This window comes from Frieseomelitta varia, unplaced genomic scaffold (assembly GCF_011392965.1).
Source record: "Frieseomelitta varia isolate USP_RPSP 00005682 unplaced genomic scaffold, Fvar_1.2 scaffold_548, whole genome shotgun sequence".
Taxonomy (NCBI): domain Eukaryota; kingdom Metazoa; phylum Arthropoda; class Insecta; order Hymenoptera; family Apidae; genus Frieseomelitta; species Frieseomelitta varia.
In genome coordinates this window covers 289,107-300,099 of record NW_025110310.1, presented here as the reverse complement: position 1 = coordinate 300,099, position 10,993 = coordinate 289,107, and the positions used below count along the sequence as shown (strand labels likewise).

At 30.2% G+C, this 10,993-nt stretch overlaps 1 protein-coding gene across 1 annotated transcript; it reads left to right on the top strand.

Annotated features, from left to right (window-relative positions):
- Nucleotides 1-9,133: 9,133 nt before the first annotated feature.
- LOC122533730 lies at nt 9,134-9,703 on the top strand. The gene is made up of 2 exons (XM_043663733.1): nt 9,134-9,217; nt 9,347-9,703. Exons 1-2 carry the CDS (start codon nt 9,142-9,144, stop codon nt 9,631-9,633), a joined length of 363 nt encoding a protein of 120 aa, XP_043519668.1. The 5' UTR covers nt 9,134-9,141; the 3' UTR covers nt 9,634-9,703.
- The last annotated feature ends 1,290 nt before the right edge of the window (nt 9,704-10,993 follow it).

The window sequence follows — 10,993 nt, the reverse complement described above, 5'->3', positions numbered from 1 at the left end:
TTTTCACGTGTGGAAATATTCTTGTATTTTGTTGAATAATTGTTGTAGTTCCATTTTAATTACTTACGGTTTATTGTTTTTTATCTATATAACCACATCATCCGCGAAAGCTATTATTGCTTTTTTGCCGTCGCTGTTTAGGTTGTACATCTGAACTAGGTCGCTGATGTAGATGCTGAACAGGATGAGGGGATTTACTGTACCCTATTGGAGGCCGTTTTCTATTTTGTATATTCTGGAAGTGCTGTTGCTTTCGTTTAAGTGAAACTGTTTGTCATGTAGCATGTTTCAGAGTATTTTTATTAGGTGCGGTGGGAAGTTTTTCTTTATTAATTTATAGAATAGACCATCCAGCCAAACAGTATCAAATGCTTTTTCGAGATCGATGAACATCGCCCAGATGCAGTCGCCCGTTTCTTGCCCAGCATATATCGGATATAAATTTTGTGATTGCGTGGATTGTTGAATGTTTGTGTCTGAATCCAAATTGCGTTTCTGAAATTATGCTATTTTCTGTGCAAAATGAATTTATGGAGTCATTTATTATTGTTTCAAATATTTTGCTAATGTTGGGCAAAAGATTGATCGGTCGGTAATTGTTTGGGTTGGTGCCATCTTTTCCTTTTCTTTTTTTAGGCGCACAGCCTCTTGTGGCTTGTACATTGTCAAAGTTGAATGCTACGTTACATCGTTGGACATCACTGTTGCTGGAATCATGTACGTTAGCTATGTCATTCTCTTTGCTAGATTTTTACAGGCTTATCTGTCTAATAAATCTGCAAAGAAGGTCGAAAAGAAGACCGATGACATAGCAAGCTGAAAGCTAACTAAATATGTACAAGGTTTTACATTGTTTTTTATTTTTCGTTTATAACTCATTTTTACAAAATGAAACTTTCTAATGAAGCTTTGTTACATAACTTTTGATTAGACGATTAAAGATTAATCTATTACTCAACCTAACTGTACATAAAATGTCTTTGGGGACAAAATTTCTCGTACATATAGAAATTTGTCTTTTTACATAAAAATACGACGAATCAAATCGTGAAGGATCATATTTACTAATAGATACTTCCTATTTATAATAAGTATTATATATTGTATAATATATAATTATTCCTCGCAAACAAATGTACATGTGTAAATTTTCACTTCCTAATGTATAACCAATACATCTATTTTGACATAGTTGAAATGTTTGCTTTTTTTTTATATTGTTTCCTATAGATCTTTCTTATGTATTGTGGCATATATCGTTTAATTAGACTATATATTTCTTGTAAATGTTTTCGTTCTTCAATTATTTGTCTTTATCACTGTATTTCCTAAATAAAAATATGTAGAGAGAATAAATAAAGAATAAATAAAAATATCTTATTTATTTATTAATTTTTTTTATTGCTAATAAGAAAATGAATATTATGCTCTAGATGCAACCTGTATTTATAGTTGGTCATACATTATGATTTCAGTCATCTAAAGTTCCACATTATTCATACTAGGACAAAAATATCCACGGGATATTTATGTAACATTTTTTATCATAAATATACGTCGCGTTTCTTAATCATTTAATACTACCGATGTGTAATAGCAACTTTATTGTTCTGGACGTGAGAAAAAAATTTTGACCTTTAAATTCAAAATCAAGGTCAATTTTGCGGCAGATTCTTTACATGTACATATTTCCATCGAAGGTGTAAAATTCATTGATGATAGTCACGGACAAACTTTTCTTTCCACCCTGTACATTATTCTCTTGAAATATAATATCATCTCCTATTAAATATTTTACTTCCGATATCATGATTTTTTGTAATTTGAAATTTTCTGGATAATGGAACAGTTATTGTAAACATAAGACAAAGCTATTCTTAATTCCTAAAAAAAAAAATACATCTATAAGTCAGATGTTTCGATTTCACTTATTCATGAACTCACTTATTTGAATCTGAACTCTTATTATAAGAATGGAGAAAATCAGTGAATTCTTGTTATGTAAACTTCAATTGTATGAATATTTGTACCCCGATAAGTTCATAAGAAACATTGTAATTTATGCAGAAATATAATAGACGGAAATAAAAAAATATTTTCAAAATCGCGTTTTTGATACAACTTATTTGATTTTATTTAAACAAAGAATATCTAGCTTATATTTGTTCAAGAAGTCTAATAGTTCTAGCTCTTTTATATAATCCAATTATAGAATTTACATTTAATATAATAATTGAGAACTTTAAAGTTTATTTTTTACTATAAGTGAATAGGGACTGTGGAGTACTGAAATGAGTTTGTAATACTCCGTTTTTTTTGTGAAATATTTTGCATTTGCTTTAGGAGAACTAGAATTTAATGGAGTCTGGAATTTGGTAAGTTATTTAAAACAGATGTCAAGTTGGTTAGTAGATCGACAACCATCGACTCAATAAATTTGATTGTATTATGTTGTTCTGAACTTAATTTCACCGGTATTATTTATGTGAGCTCTGTAGAGCTCCGCTATAACTTCAGTTCTATCTTATGTAAATTAATTTTATTATAGTTAGAGAATTATTGTTGTCTGGTTTTTGATCAAATGGTTCTGCTCTTACCATTACCTCATTATCCCTTTTCTTGTTGATTTCGTAATTTCAAACAGGGATACCGTTTGTATGTTCATGCTTATGAATTTTGCAGTTTATACAGTACAGTATCCTTGGAGTGTATCCTTGGGAGTATTTTTTGCTAATAGATATTCACCTCGCTGATAGTTATTCACCACATTTAATGCACCTGAAATCAAATGAGCAATTAGATGACGCATGGCCATATACTTGATATACATTAGTGCATTGTTTCTTGTTAAGACCAAGGGTACATAACACTTATGATATGGTTATGCTCAGTGTTACGGTGGAAGTCTGGTCAAGATCCGAAAAAAACATGCGCGACAAGAGTGGTCGAATAAAACAAAGATGCTTGCAAGTATAAGATTTTCAAGACTGACTGACTTTTTATTTTTCGGGTTATATTTATATGAGTTATTATCGCAGTTTTTTTTAAGAAATAGTGGGATTGCTCTTGTCATAGGGTATATGACACATAGGGCATATGATGCCAGCGTGGCAAATCATTTGAACACTTAGAACACTAGTTCAATTTAGGCGCTACACAAATTAATCAGTCTCAAGTGAGACGAGGTCTTCCACACTGTAGGATTGCCATGTCATAAATACGTGCGAAGGATTGTATAGACAGGATAGTTTTCAAAAGACAATCGTTCTTAGAAATGCTTTCATCCGAGTTACTCATGGGCGGCGATGAAAAATTTTGGAAACCTTTCCCATACTTCCTGATTGGTCTTAACACATTTCCCACTTTAGAATTCCTCAGAGTCCTTTGGAAAAGATAATCCAATGCTCGATAAATAGAAAAACTTTGAAGAAATCAGGACAGTTTTTACAAAAAGTACTCAATAGAGTTAAGTTCATATATAATCAACAATAGAAGCTTGTTAAACAATAATCGACAACGGAAATTATAAAAAGTCAAAGAAAATCAAACAAAAGCCAAAAGTATTCAACAACAGAAAATCCAGTGGGAACCATCATGTTTAGTACAAAATAAAGGCAACGCTTGGGCAACGATTGAGGCTCGTGCGGGCAAATAAACCCGACAAAATGACAATCGAAACAATCAATGCAGGGAAATCGATGAAGTGAAAGAGATCAATCACCTAACTTGCTATAGATCAAGGAAATAGACTACGATTATCGTTCAACCGCTCGATTTTTTAAAACAATTGGTTAGTGCCGAATAACAAATTCAGACGCACAGGTAGAGAGTAAATATAGTTCAAAAAAAAAAGAGAGAAAGAGAGCGCACTACCATAAAGGACTGGTGAATATAGTCCTATCATAAGGGTATCATATGAATTATTCGAAATGTCAAAAACCTCTAAATCCCTCGAAGCCGTAGGAAGTTCTCAAGAATTTGAAACTTTGTACTTTTTTCATGATTCGAAATTTTAAACTCATATAAGGAATATATAACATCAAAGAATAAAGAATGAAGAATGTTTGATTCATGTGTTTTTCGAATGTATTTTACAGGTACGATACGTTTCACAAATGTTCGCTGAATTGTTTTTGTTTCTAAGGATTAAAGTAGATATCCGATCGATTGTGGAATGAAATGCTGGAGCGATAATACATTTGTAAAACATACAAATTTATAAAAAAAAAAAGAGTATTATGACCATCATAAACATACTCTGAAAGAATTTTTAATATATTTAGCATTATAGTAAATAAAAAAAAGTTGACAAAAATTTCAGAAAACATTGCTTTGTTAGTTTCTAATTAAGAATCCGGATTAAATAATTTTGCATGATGTTTTTTATTTGTATTTTGTTTGTATTTAACGGTATAAAAATTGATACAGAGATTTTAATTCCAGTACTTGGAACAAGAAATATTTTTTACAAAATAAAACCAGCACTTCAAGTTTCAAAAGTTTTGAATTTTAAAATTTTTGGAACCTTACAAAGTTTCGGATTCAAGTTTCGAGAACTTAAAAATTAGTTTCGAATCCATCTCTAACAATTAATTATGTTGTCATATTAAATCAAAAGAATATATATATATTACTCTCTGTAGAAACAGTTTATCTGTATGTATATTATAAGGAAACCTTTGGAACTGAATGTATAACAGTTTATATCTTAGATGTACATACATGAAATCGATGGTTAAATATTAAATACTGAACTTTTTTTCTAAAGTCAAATCACTTTTAATCATATACGTTTATTTACTTATTAGCGCAGCAGAATAAAAATAGAACACGGTAGAATAAGAATTAAAATCATACTGTCGGATACTTAAATATTACCTTCTGTTTCTTTAACTTTCGGCACGTCGTTGTGCAAAGTTACACAATACTCGAACATAAACCGTGAATTCATAATAACATGCATTCTGGACACTTTTGTACCTCCAGATGTTTCCAAATGCATCAAAATCTATTTATAAATTTTGTTTTCGTTTATTATACAATACATATACAGAGTATCCGAATATTAATATACAGTGTCCGAAATGGTCAAACTGCAAAAAAAATATGAAAATATAAAATTTGTTAAGAACACCTTGCTACAGAGTTATAAACAAATATTACATATATGAAGTAGATAGCTACACATTTTTCAGTAAGATATATAGAAGGTTGACTATGTTTGTGTGATCTGCATAGATATAATATCTGCTGTTTATCATTATAATAATAATTCTGTGTCTTCCATAATTGGTTATAAAATGATATGTGATATTACAAAGTATTTCTAAAACCTTATTTCAAAATGTGATTCTGCTCAAAATATGATATGAGCTTGACATTGATTAACAATGGAGTTTAATAACACAAAAAAGTTCATGAAAATTTTAGTGAATTTCAATTCTTTGCATTAGTTCTTCATACGAAGTCACTTATGTAGCTTAAACCTTTTCTTTCAGGACTCTCCATAAGTCAAAATCAAGAAATGTAAAGTCTGATTTCAAATTCTAAAAAACTGATCCACTGCAGTCTACCCATCAATCAATGTATTTTTCATTCAAATAGTTTCTCACTTTTTTCGTGTAATGTACGGGCAGCCATCTAATATAATATATCTAATATGGACGTTTAGGAAAGACACTAATGGCACATTTTTCACTAAAATGGTTAACAGAAACGTTTCAGAAACTGTTCCATTGAGATGCATATAATTATACATGATTATTATGAAAATTAAGTATGTTTTTCTGTTTTTGTAAACCTTGCTTCGTCTGTCCATAATATCCTGGATGAGAAACCTTTGCTACTACATTCATATACCATTCAGAAAATTCAACTCGTTTCTGGTAATCAATTGGAAATAGTTATTGTTTCGTAAAAAATTATTGTTTTCTAAATAACATTTCATGGTAACTGCAGTTTTGCAATTGAGACTAGTCGAATATTTAATGTAGAAAGGTTGTCGAAAAGTATAAAATTCTATTTGAGTCTCGTTGTCGACTTGAGAAATTACCAAGATCATATCTATGTTCTATATATTGTAAATTACATGAATCTGAAATGAACCTGTCCTACATAATTGCAAACCGGTGTTAATAAAAACAGAGAGATGAGATATTCTTCTTTCGAAATATCGACGTTAGTATTTCTTTTACGGTAGCTTAAGCATTTCTGTTACAAAACGAATATCTTTGTTTTAGTTAGTTATATCTTTGTCATATGTAAGATGATTGTTTGTCATTAACTATTAATAAAGATATAAGAATATAATGAAAAATATTAGAAAATACAAAATCTACTTGAAAGAAAAATCTGTCAATCACAATCGATCTTCTGTGTTTTCTGTCGGAGAATGCGTAATTATTTATGGAAAAGTGTACTTCATATGATATACATATAATACGTATACATATAATGTTTGTTTATAAATTTGTAACAAGGCGAGAAACTTTATACAACGTTTCATTTTCACCTGTTTGTTAAGTAGATTAAGCAATGATAATTTGGCCATTTAAGTTGAGGCAACACGTAACGTGTTTTTTTACAGGGTTCAAAAAGATGGTGTTAAATTTCAAGAACGTGTAGTATTCATAAAGTTAAGAGAAAAATAAAAGTTTTAATAAACATGGATCCAAAGTGGATTCATTAATTTCGGAGTTATGAAATGTTCTTGTCACTAAAATATTATATTCACAGTGTAATGTATGACATGTCTTTCGTACATTTCGTCATTTCTAAATATATTTTTATTGATACACTTTTCATTTTTGTTATCACATGATAAGAATTTTCAATGGAATGCTGTAACACTAGGGCAATAAAGTACATTCTTCTGATTAAGAAAAAAGACTGAATGACATTAATACATTAATAAATGTTTATTTACATAGTTGCATTTCTTTCGACAGCATAGATTTTATTATGTCGTATTATAAGTTTAAAGTAAAAAAGAAATCAAATAACTCCGAAGCTAATTATTTATTAAGACCATTTTGCTTGTTTTGATAAATACTGATGGTCATGAAGTTTGGCACTAACATTTTTAAACATGCATAATAATAATTAGTCCTTTTGTTATCGTGGACGAGATATCCCCATAATTAAGTCGGTTGTACCATATTACTTACATAGACATCTGGCTTCATAATACCGCTCCTAGAAGAATATTATTTCTGATTTCACTCCCTTTTCTATTAACGTTCTGTGTAATTTTTAATATTCAATTCTCTACGTCTGAAAAAAATTGTTTTGTAAAACTTTTCCTTGAATAGATTTGCAAAAATTATTCTCTAGTATGATATTAATGCGTTTCAATTTATGATATTTTGGACTAAGTATTAATTTAAAATATTATTTAATAGCTATAACTGTCTTAACTTGGAAATTTATTTTATAAATTTTAATACATATATTAAAATTTTAATAAATTATAATCTTCCTGAATTTACAAAGATTATTCTCTACTATAACATTAATCTATTAATCTAAACTGATAACATTTTGTCTTAAACATTATTTAATAAAATTTCAGAATCATTGTTAAATTCAAAATCTATTTAATATCTATGAGGAAGGGTTCACTCTATAACGATGTTTGAAGATAATAGACAAATTTTGTCTGTATTTTGTAATGTCACAAAAGAAACGTTTATGGAATACTTGATCGAATACCAGTGAAGTCGTGAAAAGAAAAAGTTCAATAAAAAATCCAGATGGTTTTTCCGTTTTAGTGATGTTTTACCCTTTCAGTTTTTATGTGATTTTCGCTAAAAGTACATATGACACTCATATTCATCAAGTTGAATATAGTTACACATTATATGTGCTGAAAGTTTGAGGGAAGGAGCAATGGTATTTCAGAATTTGTTATTAGTATACAATGTGCCTAATATTCATAATATAATCCAGAGGGAAATAGTTCCATAAAGAAAAATAAATTATGAACTATCTAGGCGACGCGATTTCGAATTCAAGTACGTACAGTGTGCAGGTGCGGAGTTTTATATAAGCCTCTGATTTTAGTAAACTACTGTTAGAGAAAGTATAAGCATATTTAGAATTTCAGTATTCTTTTTAAGATGAATAATTATAACAGTAAATAGAAACAAAAGGATAATATTATAGGGAAACTAATATGACTTTATACTTCAAATTGTAATACATAACACAAAGATTACAATGACACAATAGTATTTTAAAGTGGTCTAACTGAAAATGGAACACAGTAATGATATTGTTGCATCACAGATAATTTGGAATAGTGATATTCCAATTTACTTTCATTTTATAAAATTAAAAAAACATTAAATAAAATTATTTTCTTCCACGATTTAAGTAGATATTAGTCACAAGAACTATTATTAGTTAAATAAATAGATATTTCGAGCTTGTTTCTCGAAGATGAACGGAATTATTGCAGATTTTACCAAGTCTCAATCTGCATTGAAAGTTCTCCTTATTGCGAAGAAGAGGAAGTATTAAAAATGGTAACAAAAGGACTTTTAGTTGTAATTGAAGACAGTCCTGATAAGACTTTTTCTTAAATGAAGTGGCAGTATTTTTCTCCATGGCACGTATGATATCATTTATTGCTGAAAAACTAAAATCTAAAATTGCGTTATAAATTAATGCGTAAGTGACGTTATAAATTAGTTAACTAACTAATAAGTCCAAATCTGAATTAAGTGTGACGAGTATAATATTTGTAATAGACTAACACATAAATTGAGATCCGGATTCTTGAAGTTGAGATCCACGCGAAATAAAGACGACTAATTGTTAGTTATTTTACAATTTCACAGAACTTTATTAGGGCAGGATAAGATTTCCGATTCGATAACTACCTGATATGAAAAAATATTGTGTATGGATTCTTTTCGTTGCATTTATACAATATGTACAGGGTGTAAAATGTAAAATCCCTTTACAATTTAAAAAATTTATTTATTACAAAGGTAAATGAAAAGACAAATGAGTGGAAATTATTACAAAATGAGACGTATATATTTAAATTTTCTCTTATCTTATTTAACATTAGTTGCATGAAGCACATCAAGTCGGTACTCGATTTCTTGCTGTAGCATACCTTCATCAATGGTGGCAATGGCATCAGTGATCCTCTGCTTTAGATTAGTGATGTCCTGTACCTTTGTTCGATACACGATATCTTTAATCCCATGTGGGTGTCCATGATGTCTCTTTACAATTTCGAAAATTTGTTACAAAGGCAATTAATGAGATATCTCCATCAGATTTGTTCTATGTACTTACTGGTTATCAAAGTGTTCTTTATCACATTGCATTTCAGGTACCCTGTTGACGAATAAGATACCATTAAATGATAGTACCCCTACAAAATGGCTACTCCTCGAGAGAAGGCACAGTGTGTATCATGTATTATTTATTGAAACCAAATCGGATCTGCGGACTCAGCGAAACTGCAGAACTAAGTATGGAAGAAATCCACCGTCACGTTCATCAATTCGTGCATGGAAATTTATGGAGACAGGGACAATGTTCGATAAAGGAAGGAGTGGACGATCAAGAATATCTGAGAAAAACATCGATCATGTAAGAAATCGAGTACCGTCTTGATATGCTTCATGCAATTAATGGTACCCACATAGAGGTTTATTAAATGAAGCAAACAAAAAAAAAAAAAATTTAAATACATAATATTAAGTACAAAATTTAAATACATGTCTCATTTTGTAATAATTTTCACTTATCTGTCTTTTCATTTGCCTTTGTAATAAATTTTTGAAATTGTAAAGAGACTTTATGAACGCCTTGTACATTCGCGACACACCGGCAAAGAGAGAGCAGCGTAAGAAGGAACGACCGGTTTGATGGTACGTGTATTATAAAATCGTTGGGTGGACGTTGGATAAAGAGAACGGAGGGGTGAAAAAAAGAGAAGCTACGCCAGTAAATCCTCTTAGGCCATTTGAATGTAATCCCTCGACGTGCGTGACAATTAATGCCACAAGGAGCTTTATTAGTGCGTCCTACTATTTTAGAATAGAAAGCGAATTACGTCCGTTCATCCGCATCTCGATTCAAAGGAATACCACCCGTTCGTTTGCAGGGATTTCAGCCCGAAAGGTCATTTGAAAATGGCGTTCGTTACATTTATAAACGTTTCACAGCCAGGTGGCTGGCTGAAGGGGAAGGACGTTTGTGTCATTTGATTCTGGCAAAATTTCATCGAAATTTGGTGAATTTTGCGCTTTTTTCAAATATTCTGCAGATATACGTCGTTTATGATCACGCCAAATTTACGCAAAGTTTCATCTCACCTATTTTTTAAAAAATGAAATATCAAAATATAAAAAAAATTAATCTTATTAATTTTAAATTAAATTTAATATTATAGATTTATTTTAGTAGGAAGTGATTTTTGGCCCTGATCCTATATAATGCACATACTTAATTTTTTATATTTACATACTTTAATTTTTTATTATATTTTTTTATATAAATTTATATATTTATTTTATATAATTTTTTAATCCAATTAAAGTCTTTAATTGTTGAACAGTGCATTTTTTATTTCATAATATAGTTAGCTGTGACGTTCAAAAATTTTGAGTCGACAATATTCATTTTATTTTATTTATTTGAAGCACTTCGGTCACTAATGACCATTATGGTCATCTCACCAAGAAATAATCTCCGTTGGCCACAGGTGACCAACAGTCAACAGTGGGTCTGTATGTGTTGGTGCGAGAAAATATTTCAAAAAAGAGAGAAAGACGAGAGATTCGGACGCAACAGCGTGTAAACCATCCCATGTACATACATACATACGTATATCGTACGAAATCAGTTATCGCGACGTTGCGCGAAGCGTTCGTCTCCTTTCACGGACGACCACGAAAATTTTGGGAAAAATATGATCGCGATGCAAAATTCACGAGTGAAGAGTAGCCTCCGAACTCCCAGTGGATCCTTT

Bases quoted from the DNA above. Each gene is read 5' to 3' on its own strand.
- LOC122533730 (XM_043663733.1), top strand. From the start codon at position 9,142: ATGGCATCAGTGATCCTCTGCTTTAGATTAGTGATGTCCTGTACCTTT. The intron at 9,218-9,346 runs GTGGGTGTCCAT...ATTGCATTTCAG, and splicing joins CACGATATCTTTAATCCCAT to GTACCCTGTTGACGAATAAG.